General features: G+C 42.9%; 1 protein-coding gene across 4 annotated transcripts in view; it reads left to right on the top strand.

Annotated features, from left to right (window-relative positions):
• ECT2 (epithelial cell transforming 2) overlaps positions 1–26,750 on the top strand; it is a 151,486-nt gene that overhangs the window by 11,646 nt on the left and 113,090 nt on the right. For all 4 annotated transcript variants that reach the window (XM_078767642.1, XM_078767640.1, XM_078767641.1 and 1 more), the window contains exons 3-8: positions 918–1,109; positions 2,208–2,297; positions 3,045–3,152; positions 8,648–8,718; positions 14,801–14,934; positions 17,564–17,676. In XM_078767642.1, coding sequence (XP_078623768.1) covers positions 918–1,109; positions 2,208–2,297; positions 3,045–3,152; positions 8,648–8,718; positions 14,801–14,934; positions 17,564–17,676 — 708 coding nt within the window. The remainder of the gene's footprint in view (positions 1–917; positions 1,110–2,207; positions 2,298–3,044; positions 3,153–8,647; positions 8,719–14,800; positions 14,935–17,563; positions 17,677–26,750) is intronic.

Genomic DNA, 26,750 nt, shown 5'->3' with positions numbered 1-26,750 from the left:
ACGGCGAAGGATGAGAGCGAAGACCGAAGGAACGATGAAAGTTTTGATTTTTCTTTGCACGTACGGTCAAGCTACAGCGAAGGACCCACGTGTGTTTGTTGTTTCTGCCTCGCGGTTTGATAAATTGAATAATTGGCCATTAAAACTAATTTGCGATTAATCGTAACTGCGATATGCGAACTTCCGGACAGTGAGGCCTTATTTTTGGTACGTACGTCAACGTACGTATGTCCACGTACTTACCTCCCCGCACGTACGGGCACGCACTAGTGGTATTGAAACACAAGTCAATTTGTTGCAATATTTGGGAGACATTTATACAAAGATTGCTATGGCAACCATCTCGGTAAGTTGGTTTGTGTACGCGATATTTCAATAAAACGTTCAAGAGTTAGCTTTCATATTACACAGATCTATTCCTCACACTACCCAAAAAGTGGGGGGCCCTAGAGTATCAGCTCTTTCTCTTGGTTGCTTTATGAAGCTTGTAACATTTACATACAAACAAATCTTCACTGTACAACATTTACATAGAAAAGAAAAAGTCACAAAAACATTTGCAATCTTAGATAAGAAGAAGAAGAAGAAGCTTAACGCTGGAGTAACCTTTGAAGTTAAAATCCATGATATCTCATGCACCATCATTGTAAGGACATTTGAACACCATGATGACATAGTAGATATAACGATCCAATTAAAATGCTGTCCTTTGTTAAAGAAAAGAAAAGAAAGGTGTTTTTTGGCAAAGTGGTGTACTCAAAATTTAGATTTTTGTTTTCCCAACGTGATTTTATTCAACTGTATTTGGGTTTAAAACATGTTGTGCGTGTGAATTGTTATACATACATGCATACATACATACATACATACATAATACATACATGCATGCATAATAGTATCCCACACCTCTTCGCCAGCTGCTGGACCTTCCTGTGCTGCATTTCTCAACTGGTGTGGAATTCCTGAAACAATGTGAAGATGAAGCATCTTTGGATGAGACCATTTTCATTGTCAAAGAGTTTGAGGGCGAGTCTTATGAGCAATTGGTACAAAGACACTGCCGCATCCTGGGACCTCCAATTGTCTCTCAATGCGCTCGGCTTCAGCAGGTCGCCCTTCTCTTTCTCCTTTCTTCTTTCTCCTTCTCTTTCTCCTTTCTCCTTTCTCTTTCTCTTTCTCTCTCTCTTTATTTTTCTCACCTTTCTGCTGGTGTTTGCTAATTTGTCATTTGCATCGTTGGCCTTGGCAACCAGAGGTGCTTGGTTAACACAAATGTCTTATCGGTTCCTACTAGCATTCAGTACCTCTAATGTTTGACCCCATTGCTTTTGTTCATTGTACAGTCGGACCCGACATTTGCGGGGGATACATTCCTGGAAAATGCCATGAATGTGGGGGCATGGTTTCAATGGTAAAAGGGGGGATAGGTTCCCAGCGGTTCCTGATTCGCAGAAAATCCCACGAATGTCGAGGCAAGTCTGCAAACGTCGGGGCATTGTTTCAATGGGGAAAAGAGAGACAGCTAATTGCATTAATAGATGCAGTGTAGTGTTTTCATTCTGCACTGTAACTCACAGGGGATAACATGTTAAGTAGCTGTTGGGATATCTAGTGAAGCAAAGCTCACTGTTAATGGTGGAATATCCTGTTAAGCAATGTTCACAGTGTGAATGTCGAGATATCTTGCAAAGGTATTCACAGTGTGAATGGTGGGATATCCTGTGATGCTGTTCACCGTTTGAATGGTGGGATGTCTCGTGAAGCAATGTTCACAGTGTGAATGATGGGATATCCTGCGAAGCTTGCTTATAGCATGGCTAAAATATTTTTGTGTGGCCATGAAAAGCCATGAAAACGCGAAGCACATGGCTGTGGATGTAGAAAGTAGATCATGCTCGCAGCTTGTGGAAGACGTGTTTTTTGCGTATGTCTAATTGCTTTGTGCGTAGATAGTGACAGATATGTTTTCGAACTGTGATGCTCGCTGCTCGTGGATTTTCCCCGCCCCCCCCCCCCCCCCGCAAAAAACGCGACTACTTGGGACACATGGCCACGAATGTAGGTAGAAGCAGGTCGCAATTTGTCAACCGCAAATATGCGGAACTCGCAAATTTTGGGACCGCGGATGTCGGCGTCCGACTGTATCTGAAATTGTGCCTTTCTTCCATGGATCTATCATGTTGATCTCCCTGTCTTTCTCCGAACAGCCTCTGCCTTTCACCTCACGCCCCCTTTACTGTACTGCCATGTTTGGTGTGGTACTTTGTTTTACTGGCTTTCGGAGCAAGGAAGAGCTGGTGAGTCTTCAAGCACATTCTTCCTGAAGGTCAATAATGATATCCTGTGTCCATCTGCTTTAACGAATACTAACTGCTTGGTCAGACCTTTGTTGGCCAATCAAATGAGCCTGTTTTTATTATGAAGTTTATACCTGACACAGTACCAGTAACATTTACGATAGCATTGTCCTACTGGTAAAGCGATTTCACAAGTTGATGCAGATCGTCGTCATGACCAGCAAATGGTGGCCAGGATTGGTGTTTCTTGTGCAATTCGGTGTTTTGGCTTATGCTTTTCCACCAATGATGCAGCTTAGAAACACATGCAAGCGGGCTTCGGCAGAACCGAGATATTACAACCTGATTTGCTTATGCATCGAAGGTGGTCGAGGAGAGGCAAGCAGAGTAAATTTTGCCAGTAGTGCAACTAATGGCAAAATAGCTGAACGTGATTTTCACTGGTACCAGTGGTGACGTCGCTCTGCGTTTGCAAACGAATTTGCTTTACTAGTAAAGTAGCGTCGATATGAGATGAACGTTGCCCATACCAGCTAAGGTATATGCTGCTATTTGTTTGCGTGGGTACAGCACATGTTGCCTGTAATCAAGTGTTAAACGACGGCCAAATTCAGCTATTACTTGGTGTTGATGTCATGTTTGCTTTTGGTGTATTGTGCCTTTTGGACTCCTTAGGTTGAGAGTTCTATTGTCTATTGACCTTGACCATCTTATTTAATATAAATATATTTTTTGATCATCTCAAAGGTTCTCTTAATCACGTTGGTGCATCATATGGGTGGGAGCATCCGCAAAGACTTCACCGCGAAAGTAACCCACCTTGTTGCCAAAGGAACGGAAGGAGGCAAGTACAAGGTAAGTTGTAAACCTTGAGGAGCAGTCCTGGCTTCACTGCTTTATTGAACCATTCACAGCAATTTTAAAATTATCTTGTCCTTGCCTTCCTTGGTGAAATATTGTTTTCTGATTGCTGAATATTGCATGTTGTTGGTTGATGGCTTATCGTGCCAGCTTGAATCAAAGTAAGTTAACGAAGCATTGGTCAAGCAAAAGTGCAATGTGCTATGATGCCGATTCATTCTTCTGTACAGCTCTGATTCCATAATTCGCTTGTTTTAAGCAAGAATATATAAAAGCTGTGACTGTGGGGATTTTTTTTCTTCAGAAAATCGATCAAGGCCTGTGGAAGAGCGTGTTGACAGGGAATAAAAGAGCAATGAACTGACTGTGCGGGCCGCAGTTGGACACAATGGCATGCATAAATGGCAGAGAGATGTAGAGGGATGTAGAGGGATATAGAGACACAGTTACCAGCAAGTGAGAGGCTTGGTTTATGTTAATGGTGTTAGAAAAGGTCATGGATAGAAATGGGGTGCACTGCCTGCTTGAAGCCCTGGATGAAAGAGTGGGAATGAACAGTGTCAGGAATGCCATTCCATGTATGGGAGAATGGATTCATAAAAGAAGTTGAAGTGCACCATGAGTCTAGATTTTAATTTTAAGTTTGGCAGTTTAACCAGGATGTGGTTATTGGAAGAACACTTGTGTCCCGGATGAGGAGCTCAGGAGGGTGAGAGAGAGCACAGGGAGCGTGACCAGATGAGTTGAGGGGCAGTAAGTAAAAACTATTTTGAAATGCATATGTTGTCGATAGAAAAGTTTAACGTTTATATACCAAATAGATATGCTCTATAGACTTGTCATATTCGAAGGTTTGTTCATGCCAACCTCCGCACCTCCTCTAGCCTCTCTCCAAAATAGAATAATAAAAAAGGGTGACACCAACCATTCAAAATGCATGACCTTTCTCTGTGATGTCGCAAAAATAATTAAAACTTAAATTAAATCTCACCTCATGCAGTTTTATCTGATATTCCCTATTGGCCAGAAGTAGTTTTACTCCATTTATCCATAACTAGGTGTGCCTACCTTATTCTTTGCTGACTGGTTTTGTAAAAAGACAGCATGTTGTGCTTGATAAACATATTGCACGTCTATCTGTGAATCTCAATGAGGAAGGAAAATGAAGTGGAACACGCTCAAAACTATAATGGCACTCGATAGAGCGCATGGCTCTGCCAGGCTGAATGAACTGTTTACGTTTTGTCTCTCGCAGACAGAGACAGACAGGCAGACATACAAACAGGTGTGAAAACATAACATCTGTCCATCGTAAAAAGGATCTTTTATAACATGAGTTGGACCACTGAAGGTGGACAGAGGTTGTGTTTTCACCCCTGTTCCTGTCTGTTTGTGAAACAACAAACAACAACATGCATTTTAAAGGCCATTTTCCCTGCTAGAGCGGGGGTTAGCCTTGCGGTCCCCATGACAATCTTCTCCATTTTGCCCTATTTTCTGCATCTCTCCTTGTTAACCCCCTTGCCTGCATTTCTTCTTCCACCATCTTTAGCCAAGTCTTTCTCGGTCTTCCCCATCCTCTGCTTCCTTCTACATTCATTTCCATCACTCTTGTCAACCAGTCACTTTCATCCTTCCTCAACACATGACCAAACCATCTCAACCTGTTCCTCTTCACAGCATCAATCACAGGCTCTATTCCCATCATCTTTCGCAATTCATCATTTGTCTTCCTCTCTCTCAACGATACTCCGCACATCCGTCGAACCATTCGCATTTCCACCCTTTCCAACCTTCGTTGCTGCTCTACGTTCATTACCCATGTCTCACTCCCATAAATCATAACACTTCTCACACATGCAGCATACACCTTTCCCTTCAGCTTCAACGACACTCCCCCCATCATCAGCACGCCACTCAGTTCCCGAAACTTCTTCCATGCACATCTAACTCGAGCAACCGTTGCCGAGTCTGATCCACCTTCTCCATTCAGCATGTCTCCGAGGTAGCAAAATGTTTTCACACCTTCCAGCTTCACGCCGTCTCCAAGATCCAACTCAATATTTCCTCTATCTGCAGCTCTCTCTGTGCACACCTTACATTTGAATGTAGCTGCCACACTGGTTAATGACCCTCTCAGACCACTACATTTTTGATGAACCCACTCAGCGCACATTGTACATTGAATGGAGTTCACTCCGACACCCTTCCTACACACAGCACAGGGCCACTTCCCAGTTCTTTCCACCTCACCACATGCTTTACCACTTGCCATCACCTTCGTCTTTCCGATATTCACCTTCAGACCTTTTGTCTCCATACATTCCTTCCACGTGTTCATCTTTTCCTTCAGTCCATCTATACTTTCCGCAATCAACACCAGATCATCTGCATACAACAACTCCCACGGTAAACCCTCCTTTACGTTCTGAGCCAGCACCTCCATCACAGCTACAAATAGTAGTGGACTTAGTACCGACCCCTGATGCACTCCCACCTTCACCTCAAACTCACCACTGTTCCCGTCCTTCGTCCTTACAGCTGTGCGCGCTCTTTTGTACATTGCCATCACTACTCTGATCAACCATTCCTCCACTCCTAACTTCCTCAATGCCCATGTCAATACTTTGCGTGGTACCCTATCGAATGCTTTCTCCAGATCAACAAACCCAAGAAACAACTTCTTCCTCTTCTCCATGTACTTCTCCTGCAACTGCCTCACAATGAAAAGCGCGTCTGTCGTTCCTCTTCCTGGCATGAATCCAAACTGCATTTCGTCGATCTTCACTTTCTTCCTTATCCTCCTCTCCAACACCCTTTCCAATACCTTCATTCCATGCTCCAATAACTTTATCGCTCGGTACGAGCCACACTCCAGAGGGTCACCTTTCCCCTTGTATAGAGGGACGAGGGTACTCAGTTCCCAATCCACTGGAATGCGGCCTTCTTTCACCACCAGATTACAGATCTCTGTCATTCTCTTCACACCCCAACTTCCTGCTGCCTTCAACATATCTCCCACAACTCCCGTCGGCCCTCCCGCTTTTCTACCCTTCATTGCTTTTATCGCTTCCTCAACTTCCTTCTCAGTTATCTTCTCTGCCAGTCCTAAAACTGGGTTACTCTCTATGTTGCCATCCCATTCATTCTCTGTATTCAACAGCATTTCCATATATCTTTTCCATCTTCCTTTAATTCCATCTGGGTCGACAACGATTTGTCCCACTTCATCCTTCAAGCAACTCACCCCCATCACATCACACCTCTCTTTCGCTATCTGCTTTGCAATCCTGAATACTGCTTTCTGACCCTCTTCCGAATCCAAGCGTTCTCCGCACATTTTCCTACATGCCTCCTGCGCCTTTGTTACCTCTTTCTTTGCAGCCTTCCTGGCTGCCTTATAACTTTCATGCTCTGCTGTTTCTGCTCCCGTACCCTTCGCCTTCTGCCTACATAAACATTGAACATGTGAAAAAACAAACAAAAACAAAACAAAAGAAAACAGAGGTTGAAGAGAGGTAGGATAGAGCAGGATAGAAAGTTTGTTTGTTTGCAGTTTGTTTGTGAGCAGGATAGAAAAGGTAGAAAGAGATTGTGTTGTCACTGAACTACTTTCTTAAACTTTTGTGAAATCGTACCAAACTTCTGGAATGCACATATCTCTGCCGTCGGTATGTCCTAAGGGTATTCTTTTTGAAAAAATTTCCATTTTTTTTTTTTGGGGGGGAATTTTTTTGGGAATTTTTTTTTTTCAACTTCAATTGTTTATAAAATGTGATATCACGTATATTACAAATACATTTGTTCATAATATATAATATATATATATATATATAATTTTTTTCATAATATATTCATAATTGTTTGAATTATGATTGGTTTAAACCATGACAAAACGGCAACTCGGGTACAGTCATTTATCTATATATCTACACATCTGGGCAGTGTCTGTGTTCTCACTTAACGACTCCCTCAAACTTTTGTTTCCGTGGTTGTGAAGTGTTTTTAATAACGTTGTGGTGGTTTTGAATCATGTGGTGGTGAGGTATTTTGAATTATGTGGTGGTGAGGTGTTTTTAAATGACGTGGTGGTGAGGTGTTTTTAAATCACATGGTGGTGAGGTGTTTTGAATTAATTGGTGGTGAGGTATTTATAATTACGTGGTGGTGAGGTGTTTTTAATTATGTGGTGGTGAGGTATAGTATATATATATATATATATATATATATATATATATATATATATATATATATATATATATATATGTATATATATGTATATATACTGTATATATGTCTACTATATAAGAGAGCTGTTAGTCTGTCTGTCTGTGTGTCGCCATTTTTCTCTGAGATGGCTGAACGGATCTTCGTCAAACTTTCAGAGGCTCATCAGTGAGTGTGTGGGAGTGTTTTAGGCAAAAAAAAAAAAGTTCGTTTTTTTGGATTTAAAAAAAAATTGCTCTATAGTGCCTAAGCCTTTTTGATTTATGACATTTATTTACAAGTATACATTCGCAGAAATAACACAAAACAAGCACCAGACATTTGAGCACAATTAATAAAACAATTCCGGAAGCGGTCAAATCTGGTGGTAAGGCTTCTTCTTCCTGAACTTCATCATACTTAACTCAGAAATGTGATCAACGGCACATTCACGAGAATATATTCAACGAAAAGGTGAAATGATGATTTGACATTTGTGATGGATTCTGATTTGGATGTAATTGCTTTTCCATTATATTTGCCCTCATTTCAAATGTGTTAATGTTACTTTTTCGCTTGAGCAATTCTGGGTACTCCAGCTATAAACACATATACTTTACTCGGGGTACAAATACAAATACAACTTTGTCTTGGGGGTAACATAGGCTATGTGGCTGCAGCCTCATTCGGGGGTGTGGGGACTGGGAGAGGGGCGTAAATTCTCTATGTAAATGTGTACTGTGTAGCGCCACCTGGTGTTGGTGGCAGAGGGTATTACAATTTTCTTTTTTACCTGGGCAACACTGAGGTTAAAGCACTCTCTGCACGGGTAATTTTTTTTCTCCTTCTCATCCCTCCCCCAAAACGGAGGGGCCTGTCAAAGCCACCCCCCCCTACCCCCCCAAAAAGATGTATATATAGTATATCTTACCTCTCCCTCTCCCCTCACCTCTCGCATCCCTCCCCCTTCCATTCCCCTCACTCCCTTCCTTACCCCTCCCTCTCCTGCCTCCTCCCTCCCCTCCTCCCCCGCCTCTGGCAACGCCGGGTACCTCTGCTAGTTTATAATATTGGTTAAAACAGGATTGTCTACCGAAACGGCTGTTCATGAAAATGAGTGTTCCTTGTCACAGGCCACCACTTTTTCGGCAAAAAAAACTTTTTCTTAAAACTTCATTCCAATGTATTATATTCGCTTTTTATTATGAGCTTGTTCTGGTTTTTTTTTTTTGTCCTTTGCCTACATGACCATGCACCTTTGGACATATTGTGCGTGTTTCCAGGTGGCTGTCAGTTTGGGAACGCCAATAATGCGTGAGGAGTGGATCAGGGCTGCCTGGGAGCGAAGGAATGAGTGGGTGATATCACCAGCAATTTTGCAAACCACCCTTTTAATTATGCACAAATTGAATCCTTTTGTTGGTAACACCTAAATGTGATGTGGGCACCTTTGTTTGATGTGACGAGTACGCCATCGACGTATATGGTGCTTCGGCCTTATTGTCGGTAATGGCAATAATGTTTAGAGCTCTGAATTCCACAGGTTTCAGGTGAGACATATTTTGATGCTGGAGAGCCATCCCATACTGGAGAGATAGGGACTGTGTCCCGGTTGCATAAAGCATCCTTGAGGAAAGATTAAGTACACCCTTAATTTGCGGATGGTTGCATATATGAATATTCCTTAAGTTTTTTTTTTTTTTTTTTTTTTTTTTTTTTTTCCCTTTCCTTAAAACCTTCCTTAAACTCAAGGACTCCCCCATCCTCAAACACCAACCTTTGAGTTTACAAAAGGCGCTCTTCATGGAAATTGGACCCAACGATGACTATTTATCGCAGCGCGACAACAGAAGCTTATATATATATATATATATAATATATATATATATATATATATATATATATATATATATATATATATATATATATATATATATATATATATATATATATGTATGTATGTATGTATGTATGTATGTATGTATATATATATAATTATATATATATATTGAAAATTGAAAAATATTCCACAATATATTCCACAATTGAAAAATGATTGTACGTTGTGAAACACGCTCTGAGCAGCGACTCAGTAACTCGGATAACATTTTCACTTTTTCATGATGCCCAGAATATTTTACTTGTAGTTTTTCAAACTGGTGTTGGCTTAGCGGTTAGGGTGCCGGCTTGGGATCCTAGGATCCTGGGTTCGAATCCCGGTCGATCGCTGAATTAACGCCAGGGGGGTTGACTCAGTCTGTCATCCTTCCGAGGTCGGCAAATTGAGTACCAGCTTGCTGGGATGAATGATCATGGTGTGTACCCCGATTTAGAATAGCTACACTGCATCCCTGCGCATCGAAGAGCGTGACCAATGGTTGGCGTCAGGAAGGGCATCTGGCCATAAAAACATTGCCTCAAACAGGGAACCATGATTGTAATGGGGCCCGCAAGGCTAACCCCCACTCTAGCGGGGAAAATGGCCTCAAAACGATCATTCATATTCATTCATTTATTCATTCAGTTTTTCAAACTTGAATTTCACTTTTATAATTCCACACTTTCACCATTCTCGGGAGGTTTCCAAACATTTACTGCTCACATTAAAGCATGCACAATATAATGCTCAATGAGAATCCAATTAATTTTACACAAGAATCATTTTATTCCTCCTTCATGCGGAAGCACATGTTCCCCATGCAACATATACCAAGCGTCATTTAATATTACATGTTCACTACGTGTTCCTGCTTTTGGACGCCTCTTCCTATCTCCAATCTGATTGGTTGCCTAGCATAGCAGCTGCTCCTAAGGATTTCCTCAACCTCAAGGAAATCCTTACTTGAGGATTTCTTAACGATTGTTTATGCAGCAGTCCTTAAGGAAATCTTTCGCTAAAGAATCACTGTGTACCTTAAGATAAACTTTCCTTAAGGATAAAAAATGTTATGCAACCGGGCCTAAGACCTTGTAGACAGACTTAAAAAGTTACAATTTCACATTTGTACAACTTTTATGCTCGCCGTATCCATGACCAAGTGTAATGTTATTTATTTATTTTTCCTTTGATATACAGACTTGGCATTTAATATGGAATATTTTTTTTTTCCTTGACTTGGGTTTACTTTCTGAACTCGGTATATCAATCTGGTGAGTTTCTTTTACGCTTCAGTGATTTCTTTGTTAAAAGAACCATGTTACTGATTGTCTGTCGCAGCAAGAAGTCAATAACAGGATTATATCACAGGTGGCGTGACAAAATGTACGGACAGGTACATTTGACGATTGGCTTCACAATCGGGTATATAAGGGTTGTTGCGTTCTGTATTAGTGGAAAACAACTGCTGCACGTCTACAAAAGTTATTGCCGCTTCCTCTGGAGATGGTCCGTCAACTCGACAATGCTGTTTGTCATGGAGTGGTGGCTTTACGAAATTCCGGCATGAAACCGTGCTATTGCTCGGCAGTATGGCATCACTCAAGGTCAGGTGTCAAAGATCCCGAAACGAAATGCTCAGAGGGGTGTCCCTACTCCAATATCGAGGCCAGGACGTCCCCGCAGAACCACAAGGAGGGATGATTGCCAGCTGCACTGGTTAGTCCGCAATGGCCGTACCAAGTCAGCTAATCGGCTTAGGGCTGAGTGGCAGCAACTGACAAATGTGCCTGTATCCAGAAGGCTAGTCAACCAACGACTGGTTCAAGCAGGCTATCGTGCCAGGCGTCCCTGAGAAAGCCATGCCTGACAAGACAACACCGCCAGCGCCGATTGCAGTGGGCCAGAGAGCACCGTCGATGGCAGCCAGGACACTGGAATCACGTGATCTTCAGTGATGAGTCTTGATTTCTGGTATATCGTCAAGATGGCCATGTCCGAGTGCGCAGACAAGTGCATGAAGCCTACAACGAAGATTGTATAGTGCCAAGAGTCCAAGCTGGAGGTGGTGGGGTGACCGTTTGGGCTGCTTTTCATGCAGGGGGCAAAACTGACCTGGTTGTTCTGAATGGAAACCTGAACCAGTTCAAGTACAGGGCCATTCTGGAAGAAACATTGCTTCCATTTGCTCGTGCAGCCTTTCGAGGAAACTTTGTCTTCCAAGATGACAATGCATGGCCTCATCGTGCTCGCGTGATCCAACACTTTCTTGCTGACCGTGGTGTAGAGCATATGGAGTGGCCTGCCATGTCCCTGGATATGAATCCGATAGAGAACTTGTGGGCAGAATTAACGCGTCAAATCGACAACTTGGACCAGCAGCCTGCCTCTGTGCGTGAATTGCAGCAGACTATTGTCACTGCATGGCAAGAGATTCCTGTCCAAACCTGGGCAAATCTCGTGAACAGCATTCCTCAACACGTACGTGCTCTCCTGAATGCTCGTGGGGGTTGCACGACGTACTGAACTGTAATTTTACTGTCCGTAATCCCAGTCGTAATTTAACTTTTGTTTTTGTTAAAAAACAAGTACAAAAAGTTTTAATTAAAACAAAAGCCGCGTCGATGTTACACAATGCCTAGATGCAGCTGTGCCTATAACGTCGATGTTATAGGCACAGGACATTCCTTTTGATTCGATTACTTGATGTTATTTTTGTGCAAAGTGAAAATATATCTCGGCAATTTCCCGTGTGTGGCGACGAATTTTTAATATATCTCGGCATTTTCCCGTCTGTTATTTCAGGCGGTGTATGACTGACCATGCCGCGATAAAAAAAAACAAATCTCGGCAATTTCCCGTGTGTGGCGACACGTGAACGAAGCTATGCTCCTCTCTCCACATTATTGTGACGACATATAAATTAAATATTTCATTGTGACGATTGTCATCAAATGGACGAATTTTTAATATATCTCGGCATTTTCCCGTCTGTTATTTCAGGCGGTGTATGACTGACCATGCCGCGATTTAAAAAAAATATATCTTGGCAATTTCCCGTGTGTGGCGACACGTGAACGAAGCTATGCTCCTCTCTCCACATTATTGTGACGACGTATAAATTAAATATTTCATCGTGACGATTGTCATCAAATGGACGAATTTTTAATATATCTCGGCATTTTCCCGTCTGTTATTTCGGGCGGTGTATGACTGACCATGCCGCGATTTAAAAAATATATATCTCAATGGACTTGAAGTTACAGGCCTTTGAGAATTCATTTCGTTCTATAAAGGGCAACTTTCATCGGATTTCCTTCCCGTTTTTTTTCAACCGAGTCTAAAACTATGTTAGCGACTGTGAAAAATGAAATGATATATCGAATTTGATTTGAAATAAAACTGTGTGAGAGAGGAAGACACCACGGGCCTACAAAACAGGCCTCAAAGCTATGCGAGTTAATAAAATGGTGGATATTTGTTTATATGAAGCCTCTCCCAAAATGGGTGGAGCTATGGTTCCCAGAATGGGTGGAGCTTTGAGGTTTTGTCTTCTCTGCAAGAACAACAAGAAGAAGAAGAACAAGAAGAAGAACAACAACAACAGCAGAGGGCACTCTATGAGCAGCGTCTGCGACGCAGCTAAAAAATTGGCTAATGTGCAAAATATAGAAATACTTCTGGAAAATGTACAGAAGTTTAACATGGTACTGTCCATGAATTGAGTTCGATATCAGTTTACATCACTTTCAAGGATCAATTTATTTGCTTCGAAATGTCAAATGTGGTTTTTGTTTCTTTTAAAGGTCACATTAACAAAATCTAGAATAATTTAAACATAATTCCAATGAACTTTTGGTTCTAAGTCAACTTGAAAAGTAAGTTCACCCCCACAAAAAAAATATTCCATATTAAATGCCAAGTCTGTAGTTGTCAGAAAGTATGGAGAGGGTTGGGGAAGTGGGTTTCTCGCAAGCATATAAAAATGCACGTTTGTAAAAGTGCCATGTTAGCTGCAAACGTTAATGGATTGGCCTACCCATGAAAAATGCTTGCAATGTGTATGCAAGTCCTGTTGACGTGGATTGCTGTGGCCGAGCTCAAAAAGTCATGGAAATCAAATGTTATGGTGGAATTTGCCAGAACTCAGGTTTTCCTGCCGACGAGTCCACTATTTGGGTTTTACCATCGATGTCCGAATGTGTAGGTGCAATATATCAACGGCACACACGTACTTCGGTGATGATGCAACCAGCAGGATGGATTCATAATTTGATATCAGTCCATTATGCAATACTTGCTTTTGAGAAGGTAATGGGGTTTGACATGTGCATAAATACATATAAGCCTGTGGTATAAATAACCGATGCTGCAACTGCTGTTCGATAAGGTGGGAGGTGGGGGTGTGAGTGGGAGGTTGATTATTTATTTATTTATTCACGTGTTTGTCCCTTGTTCATCTTCAAAAAAAATTTTCTGGCATGTGTCCCAGTGGGCCACATTTTATTGTAGTTTACACCAGGAGCATTGTACGAGTTTGGTTCTCTGCAGGAGCACGTCAGCCATGACGTACGCTCAGGATTTTAATTTTAAAAGTGTTAAATTACCTGTGCGCTTGCTCCCTCGAGTTCCAAGGGTGAGGAAGAATATAAATGGGTCACTCACACCATTTTTATTCTCCGTTCAACGATCTCATTTCATCTCTCCATGGCATAATTATGGTTTTGGATTATTTAGTTTTTTGGGGGGTAATTTAACATCTGCATCCTTTGATACTTTTTTTATAGGGCTTAAATGATTTTCGATTTGGGGACTCTCATCCTATTGGGGACCACTTATTTATTACACCCACATGGGGTCATTTGGAGGGGATTTAATGGAGAAAATTCAAAATGAGGAGAAAAATAAGTGAGAAAGGAGGGTGTTTCCGATTAACAGTTGGCAATGGATTTTGATGACAGATATACATATAGATTATATAAATATATATATATATATATATAAATGATATATTGACGACAAAGAATGAACTGCTAGTCTTTGCCACCGTGTGAAAAGAGGTGCAACTCATGTTTACCGAGAACCCCTTTGTCAGAGCAAGAAAATGAAAATAAGCACAGTCTTGTCACTTTATTTAAATTACTATTTCGCTTTGACGAAGGGCTTTCATTGCAGGCATCATCAGCTGTACCTCGTTTCCCATGGCAGTAAATATACCCTTATCAACTTTTAGTTGAAAAAATCCATTGTCTATCTTGTCAGCCGACTCTCCAAATGTAGGAATAGATGGAGTGATGAGGGTAGGAAGGCTTGGAAGAAGGAAGGAAATGGGGTTATGTGGAGCATTTGGATGAGAGGTGGAGGTGTTGACCCGTTTGTACGTAGAAAAATAGGTGACCGCTTTTTCTATTCTTTGTTGGCTTGTATCTGAAAATGGTGAGATAATTAAATTTTCATAATTTCTTCCAAAAAAAAATGCTGTATCCTTATCATTGTTCCTCACTGATTATTGGATGCCACTTTAATCACTCAATACCATTTCTGCCTTTGGCCCTACCAGAGAAAACTTTGCTGCCACAGACGAAGAAGCCACTTTCCGGATGCTGCCTTTCTATGGCTGTGTTCTCAGCTTCCTTGGATTCTCTGCCGAAGAGCAGCAGCATATGGAAGAACAAACGGAGATGCACGCACATGGTGGGTGGGGTCTGAAAGCATTTTCCTAATGTTTGATATATTCATTTGTAAAAAATGATTTATCTTTAATTACCTAAAAACATGCACCGGGTTCTTCATGTAAACATTTCGGAGTTCTTCTTGTCCCTCCAGTCTCTGAACAGAATCTGCGTGTTTTGTAACTTGACTGGACTGGATGCCAACTTTGGAACCAATGGTAAATGTTGAAAGGAATACTTAGGCACATGATGAATTGCTTGCAGTGTAGTAGCCGCAGCCCACATATAAGGCCCACTTTAAGATAGCAAACAGTGAGACCTGGTGTTGAGGAATTTCCAAGAAGACCAGACCACTCTTGCTACCCATCAATAAAACCATGCTGTGAGCAGCCATGGGGATCGTACCAACACCAATGAGGTTAATGCTGTTAATTCAACACAACTTTACACACTCAGCAACTGATCACTGTCCACAACCTTTACTGGCCTCTAGGCAGTACCAGTGCCAAGATTGAACCCTGGTTTCTGATGAATGGAAATTCTCACCATGAACCAATATGGGGAAAATGAAAAATAAAAAAATCAGGTCGACAAACAGAATTATTGTTGTGTGGCATCTGCAGCACAATCATCTTTTGTGGGAAAGAGTTAGGCTTGCAACTGGAGGTTGTCCTTCTCTCTATCCCCCAATACAGACGAGGACATTGACAATTTTACAATACGTTTGGTGCAGCCAAAGTGTTGGGCATCCAACTATGGCTGCTCTTAACCTCCAAGTCCTCAATTGTGGATGTTTTGCTCCAGCACAGAGCCAGGCTTTGTTAATGGTTTCAACAGCTGCATAACTAGCATTGCAAGAGAAGAAAAGACTCAACCTATTAAACAGTGTGTGCAGAAAAGGCAGCTGCAAATTTTAAATAGATATTGTATGATTATTTTGAGGTTTATTTCTCCAAAACAACCCCATAGAGTGGGCTCCAGTGTCCTGCTGTCCGTTTGAACATGTACCATTCGTACATGTACCTAAAACATCATCTCACAAATCACCTGACCAATATGGACCAAATCTGGTACAATGAATGCATGAGGGCAGCTAGGTCTCATGGGGTTGTGCTCTCCATCTGGATGTGCCCCCTACACAGGGGCTGAAAATGGGGGTTTGCCCCAAATATTGGTATTTCATTCAAAAGTCTTCTCAGAAATCAACAACCAGATCCAGAACAAACTGACCATGCGACATTGTGACCATGCCCTAACCTTAAGTTGTGTTCCCCATGGCCGTATCTCCTCTGGAAAAGCGGCCATGTACTCCCTCCCCTAATCCCTCAACAACAACACAACATGCATTTTAAAAGGCCATTTTCCCTGCTAGAGGTTAGCCTTGCGGTCCACATGACAATCTTCTCCATTTTGCCCTATTTTCTGCATCTCTCCTTGTTAACCCCCTTGCCCGCATTTCTTCTTCCACCATCTTTAGCCAAGTCTTTCTCGGTCTTCCCCGTCTTCTACTTCCTTCTACATTCATTTCCATCACTCTTCTCAACCAGTCACTTTCATTCTTCCTCAACACATGACCAAACCATCTCAACCTCCCCTAATCCCTCATATTCACTAAAACATATTTTCCTCACAAACATGATCGATATGGACCAAATTTGGTATGATACATCAAAGCAGCAAGGTCTTTTGGGGTTGTGTTCCCCATCCGGATCCACCCCCTATAAAAAAACAAAAAAAACAACACCTTTAGAGGCCATTTTTCCCCGCAAAGCGGGGGTTGGCCTTTTTCGGGCACCGTGGTAGTTGTTGTTTTTGTTGGTCCCCTTTTTGAAGCAATGTTTTACGGCCGGATGCCCTTCCTGCCGCCAACCCTGTTAGTCGCCTTTTTTACAACAAACAGGGAATTACCAGTGAACTGGTACTCAATTAGCCGACCTCGGAAGGATGACAGGCTGAGTCAACCCCCCTGGCGTTAATTCGGGATTCGAACCCAGGATCCTAGGATCCTAAGCTGGCACCCTAGCCGCTAGCCCAACACCAGGCTCCAATAGACCCCCTATAAAAGGCTGAAAAGGGTATTTGTCTCAAATTCAGGTAATTTATTTTTAAATCTTCTCAGAAACCACGGGGAAATAACTGTCTGTCGCCCACGGGGCTATTTTATACAAATATATGTTTATGTGTATATACACTATATGTATATTTCATCATTGGTGGGGTCTAAGAGCATTGCTGCTGCCCAACTCATTCCTGGCCAAGGGCTTGGGCTTGGGTTATGCTGGGTGGTTTTCCATTCCTTTCCGAACAGTCAGGCATGGCAAAAATTTGGAATTCCTCCTTGGAGATGAGTATGAGAGTAATCGCCTGCATCCTGGCCAACCTGGGATCTTGCACGTCCACCAAGCAATGCAGGCAGATGGGACGCCAAGTTTAACGTCCATCCTAGGAACGGCGCACACATTGATGCCTTGCCGTGACTATGAAACACCAGATTGACAGTCTAACCCTTTTCAATCCAACCCAAGAGGCTCCAAAATAAGGGGATTGCCCTGGTTGAAGGCTGGAATCGAAGGTGCAACTGATTGTGAGATTTTGTGATTCTTCAATTGCATACGCAGTGGTAATTGAGTTATCGTTTTCACGTGCCACAGGAGGGCGCTACCTACCAATTGGTGATGAGGGTTGTACTCACCTGGTCGTGGAGAATGAGGTTGAAGAAATACCATGTCTCCCACATGAACCCCTCTTTGTCGTCAAACGAGAGGTTTGTTCCTGTGACTGTGATATGCAATAGACGTGTGCTTGTTATTTGATTGCTTGCTCTAATTTTTTTTCATTTTCCTTTGTGGTGTGTAGTGTGTATTATACAGTGCATTCAGAAAGTATTCAGACCCCTTCCCTTTTATCACATTTAGTTATGTTGCAGCCTTATGCTGAAATCGTTTAAATTCATTTTTTACCTCATCAATCTACACTCAATACCCCATAATGACAAAGAAAACAGGATTTTAGAAAGTTTTGCAAATTTATTAAAAAGAAAAAATTGAAATATCACATTGACATAAGTATTCAGACCCTTAACTCAGTACTTAGTTGAAGCACCTTTGGCAGTGATTACAGCCTCGAGTCTTCTTGGGTATGACGCGGCAAGCTTTGCACACCTGGATTTGGGGATTTTCTGCCATTCTTCTCTGCAGATCCTCTCAAGCTCTGTCAGGTTGGATGGGGTCCGTCAGTGGACAGCCATTTTCAGGTCTCTCCAGAGATGTTCGATTGGATTCAAATCAGGGCTCTGGCTGGGCCACTCAAGGACCTTCACAGAGTTGTCCCTAAGCCACTCCTGTGTTGTCTTGGCTGTGTGCTTCGGGTCATTGTCCTGTTGGAAGGTGAACCTTCGGCCCAGTCTGAGGTCCTGAGTGCTTTGTTTCAGGTTTTCATTAAGGAGATATCTCTGTACTTTGCTCCGTGCATTGTTCCCTCAACTCTGACCAGTTGAGGAAACATTGACAGTCCCTGCTGCTGATAAACACCCCCTCAGCATGATGCTGCCACCACCATGCATCACCGTTGGGATGGTATTGGGCAGGTGATGAGCGGTGCCTGGTTTCCTCCAGACGTGATGCTTAGAATTGAGGCCAAACAGTTCAATCTTGGTTTCATCAGACCACAGAATCTTGTTTCTCACAGTCTGAGAGTCCTTTAGGTGCTTTTTTGCAAACTACAAGCGGGCTTTCATGTGTCTTTCATTGAGGAGAGGCTTCCGTCTTGCCACTCTGCCATAAAGCCCAGATCGGTGGAGTGTTGCAGTGATGGTTGTCCTTCTGGAAGTTTCTCCCATCTCCACGCAGGATCTCTGGCGCTCAGCCAGAGTGACCATCGGGTTCTTGGTCACCTCTCTTACCAAGGCCCTTCTCCCCCGATTGCTCAGTTTGGCCGGGCGGCCAGCTCTAGGAAGAGTCCTGGTTGTTCCAAATTTCTTCCATTTAAGAATTATGGAGGCCATTGTGCTCTTGGGAACCTTCAATGCAGCAGAATTTTTTTTTGTAGGCTTCCCCAGATCTGTGCCTCTACACAATCCTGTCTCTGAGCTCTGCAGGCAGTTCCTTCGACCTCATGGCTTGGTTTTTGCTCTGATATGCATTGTCAGCTGTGAGACCTTATATAGACAGGTGTGTGCCTTTCCAAATCATGTCCAATCAATTGAATTTACCACATGTGGACTCCAATCAAGGTGTAGAAACATCTCAAAGATGATCAAGAGAAATGGGAGGCACCTGAGCTAAATTCCAAGTGTCGTAGCAAAGAGTCTGAATACTTATGTCGATGTGATATTTCAGTTTTTTCTTTTTAATAAATTTGCAAAACTTTCTAAAATCCTGTTTTCTCTTTGTCATTATGGGGTATTGAGTGTAGATTGATGAGGGAAAAAAAAGATTTTAAACGATTTCAGCATAAGGCTGCAACATAACAAAATGTGAAAAAAGTGAAGGTGTCTGAATACTTTCTGAATGCACTGTGTGTGTGTGTGTGTGTGTGTGTGTGTGTGTGTGTGTGTGTGTGTGTGTGTGTGTGTGTGTGTGTGTGTGTGTGTGTGTGTGTGTGTGTGTGTGTGTGTATGTGTATGTGTGTATGTGTGTATATATATATATGTATATTGTGTAATATATAATATATATATATATACAGTGCCTTTAGAAAGTATTCACACCCCTTGACTTTTTCACATTTTGTTGTGTTACAGCCTGAACTTAAAATAGATTAAATTGAGATTTTTTTTTATTGCTGATCTACACATAATTTGCACATGATATTCTTTGTGTTAGAGGGGAAATTAGAGCAAGCAATTTGCACATGACCCCATAATGTCAGTGGAATATACAGACTTGGCATTTAATATGGAATATTTTTTTTGTGGGGGTGAACTTACTTTTCAAGATGACTTAGAACCAAAAGTTCATTGGAATTATGTTGAAATTATTCTAGATTTTGTTAATGTGACGTTTAAAAGAAACAAAAACCACATTTGACATTTCAAAGCAAATAAATTGATCCTCGAAAGTGATGTAAACTGATATCGAGCTCAATTCACGGACAGTATTGTGTTAAACTTCTGTACGTTTTCCAGAAGTATCTCTTTATTTTGCACATTAGCCAAAACAAATTTCAACAAAAACAAAAGCTAAATTATGACTGGGATTAAGGACAGTAAAATTACAGTTCAGTACTTCGTGTAACCCCCACGAGCATTCAGGAGAGCACGTACACGTTGAGGCATGCTGTTCACGAGATTTGCCAAGGTTTGGACAGGAATCGCTTGCCATGCAGTGACAATAGTCTGCTGCAATTCACGCACAGAGGTCGGCTGTTTGTCCAAGTTGTCGATTTGATGCGTTAATTCTGCCCACAAGTTCTCTATCGGATTCATATCCGGGGACATGGCAGGCCACTCCATATGCTCTACACCACGTTCAGCAAGAAAGTGTTGGATCATGCGAGCACGATGAGGCCGTGCATTGTCATCTTGGAAGACAAAGTTTCCTCGAAAGGCTGCACGAGCAAATGGAAGCAATGTTTCTTCCAGAATGACCCTGTACTTGAACTGGTTCCGGTTTCCATTCAGAACAACCAGGTCAGTTTTGCCCCCTGCATGAAAAGGAGCCCAAACGGTCACCCCACCACCTCAAGCTTGGACTCTTGGCACTATACAATCTTCGTTGTGGGCTTCATGCACTTGTCTGCGCACTCGGACGCGGCCATCTTGACGATAGACCAGAAATCTAGACTCGTCACTGAAGGTCACGTGATTCCAGTGTCCTGGCTGCCATTGACGGTGCTCTCTGGCCCACTGCAATCGGCGCTGGCTGTGTTGTCTGGTCAGGCGTGGCTTTCTCAGGGGACGCCTGGCACGATAGCCTGCTTGAACCAGTCGTTGGTTGACTAGCCTTCTGGATACAGGCACATTTGTCAGTTGATGCCACTCAGCCCTACGCTGATTAGCTGACTTGGTACGGCCATTGCAGACTAACCGGTGCAGCTGGCGATCATCTCTCCTTGTGGTTCTGCGAGGACGTCCTGGCCTCGGTATTGGAATAGGGACACCCCTCTGAGCATTTCGTTTCAGGATCTTTGACACCTGACCTTGAGTGATGCCATACTCCCGAGCAATAGCACGCTGTTTCATGCCAGAATTTCGTAAAGCCACCACTCCATGACAAACAGCATTGTCAAGTTGACGGACCATCTCCAGAGGAAGCGGCAATAACTTTTGTAGACGTGCAGCAGTTGTTTTCCACTAATACAGAACGCAACAACCCTTATATACCCGATTGTGAAGCCAATCGTCAAATGTACCTGTCCTTACATTTTGTCACGCCACCTGTGCTTTAATCCTGTTATTGACTTCTTGCTGCGAAAGACATTCAGTGACATCGTTCTTTCAACAAAGACATCACCGAGGGGTAAAAAAAATCACCAGATTGATATACTGAGTTTAGAAAGTAAACCCAAGTCAAGAAAAAAAAAATATTCCATATTAAATGCCAAGTCTGTATATATATATTTTTAGAAATTTTTACAAAATAATTAATTTATACATTCAAGCTCCGAGATGCCTTCTGATGGTCACAGTATAGTGCAACTTGACTGTGATGTCATGGTATTGCTGTACTTTGCAGAATGGAGTATAATTGTCATTATTACCCTCACCGGAGGAGAGGGTATTCAATTTGAAAGTTCATGAAGACTCTATCTCCGCAAGCACTGCATAGAAAAAATTGAGACATGGCTCATTGTAACGTTCTCTCTATGGGGAATAACATATGTTAATGATGATGTAACATATGTTAAATATTAAAGGCTAACCCCCGCTCTAGCAGGGAAAATGGCCTTTAAAATGCATGTTGTTGTTGTAATGATGATGTCATGGGTGCCTCCGTGTGTCATCAGCCACGTGTGTCTGCCGCCATATTTGTTTCAACACAAAAGCCTTAAGAACCACTAAAAACATGTCCTAGTGAGGGTCTGCAATCTCTGATTGCTCTTTCTTGTTCCTAACTGTAAATCTGTCTTGATTGTGCTATCTATGGTCAAGAGACAATGTGTCAGTGTGGCAGACGACACTTGTTGGTCACAAATTGTGCAGCAATGGTTGTAATAGTACATGGTGTGTCTTGTCTAAATATTATACACAGTTATGAGTCTTACCATATATATTTGATACAACATTGGGGTGGTTGGGATTCTACATAGAGGAGAAAAAGAAATTGTACTCAACGAGATTTACCCTACTAGTCTGAATATAGAAGCGAGTCCAGATCCGGTCTCAGGCGACGTTTTACCCACTTTCCAGCGGGCTTCCATGGGCCTACGGACCCCAGGCTTCAGCATGTGTCCTCTTTTATTCCCGAGGTGCGGTCATTCATGTCTGGTTACATGCTGGAACGAAGGATTAATTGAGGGTTTCTATTATGCCGACCTTAAGCAAAAACGCCAATTTTATCCTCGATGGTCTGCTCTGCTCTCATAGTCATCACTGATCTGGTGTTTTATCTATGAGGGTGAGTAAATGTGTGTGTCCGTTCATGTTTTTGTGTATCCTGGTTCAATATGATGACAAGTGGGTTGTGTAATTTGTGGAGGTTCCGTTGAGTGTTGTGCATGACATTAGGCATTAAGCATTGTTGTTTTTCTCATCTTGTCAAGCGGTTTGCACCATCCAGCTTTTTCTTTTTCTTTTTTTGCCATTTGGATCAATGGGGTGTATTATGTGGGCATGTCCAGGGTCTCCCCAGATAGACCACCCTCTCGGCCTTTGACATACCATGCCTCCAGAGTCTACCTGTCTTTTGTTGGATGTCATTTCTAGAAACGGTCCCATCCAGGTCAAACGCTATGACCATCTGCCACCTTCCCAAGCCAAAGTGCTCTCTCATGTTCGTCTAGCCTTTGCTTCAAATTTCTTCCAGTTTCACCAATGTAGAATTGGTCAGTCCATGCATGTGGCATCGTAAAGTACTCTCGATTTGTCACCATTTAGGCTCCTGTCCTTTAGCTTCGAGAGGATATTGCGGATGGTGCGTAAATACCTGATGGGATTGCCAGAACCATTTGGAAGGGAAATTTTCATTTTTGGAAAACATTTCTGGCAGATTCTTCCTGTCATTCACACTGGAAGTTGAGCAACCATTGCACAGCATTGCGTGAAAAACTCACCTTTGTTGGTGCACTTCCAGTGATTTCACCTCACTCAGTACGTGAGGACGATATATGATGAAGACCGAGTGCATTTCTAACTGGCTGATTATTTTCCATTTTTGAATAACACCGATGATATTGAACTTCCTATCCAAGTTCTAATATATTCGAACAAATTTGATGTTTTCCCTCATTGTCCAAGTGCTGACCCAGAGTATATGGAGAAGCGATGCTGCTCGATTTCAAAGAATGAACATTCACTTACTATAAACGGCCTCGTTTTGCAACAATTATCACGTCCATTAACAACTTACCTCGGCGTTGATTGCGTTGTCTGATGATCCACACGAAGCTGCTGCATATCCAATGGAGTTTCTGAACAACATCGCTTCATCTGTATTGCCCCTACACAACCTTGAGCTCAAAGAAGGGATGCCAACTATTATCTTGTTGCAAAATTTAAATCCAAAGAAAGGACGTTGTAATGGCACGAGATTCATGATTAGAGAACTGCTGCCCCATCTCATCAAAGCAGATATCCTTTCAAGGCAACTCAGAGGAACAATTACACTAATACCAAGACTTGTGTTGGCACCATCTGATACGAGCTTTCCATTCACTCTCAAAAGGATCGTGTTTCCAGTAAGGCTTGCCTATTGTTTGACCATCAATAAGAAACGATATAAATCCGAGTGCATGGGGTTGTATCTCCCTCAACACGTTTCAGTCATGGCCATTGGCCAGCTTTATATTGTGATATCCCAAGTCTTTGAAGGTCCAGATTGTCTTTGAAGGGAATTATAGTACTGATACCAGATGCGGGAAGGGGGATAGACAAACGAGAAACGTTGTCCACCCGGGAATATTAGTATGAAAGGTGTTTATTTTAATTTAAAAAATTTTTTTTTTGTATACAAGATCGAGGCTCGTGTAAGAGCTAACATTAATCACAAAAAAACCAAATGGACACATAAAACATATAATAAAGGGAGTGGGAGATGAGACGAGATGGGAAGAGAGTTAGAGGGTGAAGTACAACATTTGCGAGCAGGGACATTGGGAGATCTGTGGGAGGGAGGGGGCTTGGTGGAGAGGAGGCGTGGGAAGAGGGGTGTGGGCATGTCCAGGGGGTTGGGAGAGGTATAAAACTCATGGACACGGCTAGGACTTCCAGGAAAGAAGTTGGTATTTCAAAAAATTGGATCTGGGGTGAATTAACGGTTTTTTTTTTTTTTTTTTTTTTTTTTTTTCCCCCCTATACAAGATCGAGGCTCGTGAAAGAGCTAACATTAATCACACAAAAATTCAAACCGACACACAAAACACAAAATAAGGGGAGCGGTAGACAAGATGGGGAGAGAGGGGGAAGGACAACATTTGAGAGCAAGGACATTGAGAGAACTATGGGAGGGAGAGGGCTTGGGGGGAGGTGCGAGAGGTATAAAACATATGGACACTGCATGGACTTCCAGGAAAGAAGTTGGTATTTCAAAAAAGTGGAATTGGGGTGAAATTAGCGGGGGCAGAAAAGATCAAGGTTTTGGATGGGGGAAGATAAGAGATGGTGGTCAACAGCTGTTTTAAAGACCTGGAGGGTGGAGTGGGATTGAAGAGAGTGAGGGAGTTTGTTCCAGAGGCGGGAGAAAAGAGGAATGAAGGAGTGAGGTGAGCAGAGGGTCTTGATTTTGGCAGTTTAACCATAAGAGGGTTGCAGGCAGATCTTGTGCGACCTGTAGGAATATTTGCGGGACAGAGCCCAGAGAGAGCTGGGGGAGCAAGGCCGGAGAGGAGTCGGTAGAAGACAGAAAGACCACCAACCTGCCTGCGGTGAGTGAGTGAGAGGCCCTTGGAGTTAGCTTCATCGCGGGAGATTCCAATGATTCTGAATGCTTTGGTTTCAACAGCGTGAAGACGAGCTAGGTGTGAGGCAGGAGCACCAGCCCAGAGGGAAGAGCAGTATTCCATTGAGCTGCGGATGAAAGCCTTGTATGTTGTGAGGAGCTCAGGTGTGCCAAGGAAGGACTTCGCATGACGGAGGATGCCCAGTCGGCGACTGGCTTTGGAGGCCAGATTTGAAATGTGGTTTTCCCAGGAAAGATCATGGCAGATAGTGAGACCCAAAAGCTTGAGTGACAGAACTTCTTGGAGAGGATTATTCAGAAAGTGGATGGGAGGGTTGTCCTTGGGTCTTTTCGGAGAGACATCGTAAGAGTGTGAGATTTGTCAGGATTGAAAGACATGTTCCACTTGTTTGCCCAGTCTGTGATTTTGTCCAGGTCTGCAGAGAGTGAGGAGGCTGCAGACTGCCGATCTGAGGGATGAAGAATGGAGCGACAGAGAGTAGAGTCATCAGCAAAGAGATAGAGCGGATTTTCAATAGAGTCAGAGAGATCATTGATGAAGACCAGAAAAAGCACAGGGCCCAGAACACTGCCTTGGGGAACTCCAGCCTGAACAGGAAGAGGAGATGAGAGAAACCCATTCAGGGCCACACGTTGACTACGACTAGAGAGGAAGTCCGCCAGCCATGCGTGGAGATTTCCATGGATACCAAAAGAGGAGAGTTTGGTGAGCAGAGCGGGGTGCCAGACCGTATCGAAGGCACGTGATATGTCAAGGGAGACAGCTCTAATTTCCTGTTTGGCATTGAGGACCTCCACCTCCATCCATTGTTGAGAAAGCAGAAGCAGCATGTCCAGAGTAGAGTGACCAGGTCTGAAACCAAATTGATGATCAGAGATCAAGCCATTGGAGAAGAGGAAAGATTTCATATCTGAAGCAATGATGGATTCCATGACTTTGCTGATAATTGGGATTGGTCTGTAGTTGCTGGGATCTGTTTTTGCACCTTTTTTGTGCAAAGCGGTGATGTTGGCAGATTTCCAAGCAGATGGCACATGATCTTGAGCAAAAGAGAGGGTGAAGAGAACAGAGAGAGGGAGTGAAAGAGCGGAAGAACAGGATTTTAGGACCCGTGGGCTGATGCCGTCAGGTCCATTTGCAGAATCAGAGTCGAGGGTTGACAGAAACTTTTCCACCTTGTCAGGAGGAATGGACACAGAGTCCAGGAGCACCTGGGTACGACTGGGTACGGTGGGTACAGAGAGGGATGGGTTTTGGACACAAGATTTAGAGGCAAACACAGAGTTGAGGCATTCATATTTTTCACGTGCGGAGTCAGCCGTGTGGCCGTTTGAGGTGAGGGAGGGGATGGAGGGGGAACAAACACCAGAAACAGATTTGACCAGACGCCACCAGGATTTGGAAGAGGGAGACAGATAAGAGAGTTCTGTCCTGAGAACGGAGAGATATTGTTTCCTGGCTCTCCTGAGGGTGGACACACACTTGTTTCGGGCTTTGTGGAAGGAAATGAGATTTCCTTCTGTTGGATTTGCTTTCCAGGAGACGAAAGCAAGTTGTTTCTGGGCAATAGCCTCACCACAAGAATCCATGTACCATGGACGGGAGGAAGGGTATGACAACTGAAGACGAGATGGGATAAATCTGTGCATGAGAGAGAGCAATTTACTTTGGAAGAATTCCCAGGATGAGTTGATGTCAGAGGCGGTAGAGATGGGAGACCAGTCCAGATGATTGATGGCTGCTTGAAGGCCGTGCCAGTTGGCCTGAGTGAAATGCCAGACT

The sequence above is a fragment of the Myxine glutinosa genome, chromosome 13 (assembly GCF_964187855.1).
Source record: "Myxine glutinosa chromosome 13, kmMyxGlut1.1, whole genome shotgun sequence".
Classification (NCBI taxonomy): domain Eukaryota; kingdom Metazoa; phylum Chordata; class Myxini; order Myxiniformes; family Myxinidae; genus Myxine; species Myxine glutinosa.
The sequence above is the reverse complement of the archived record's forward strand: the minus strand, read 5'-3'. Positions and strand labels throughout refer to the sequence as shown.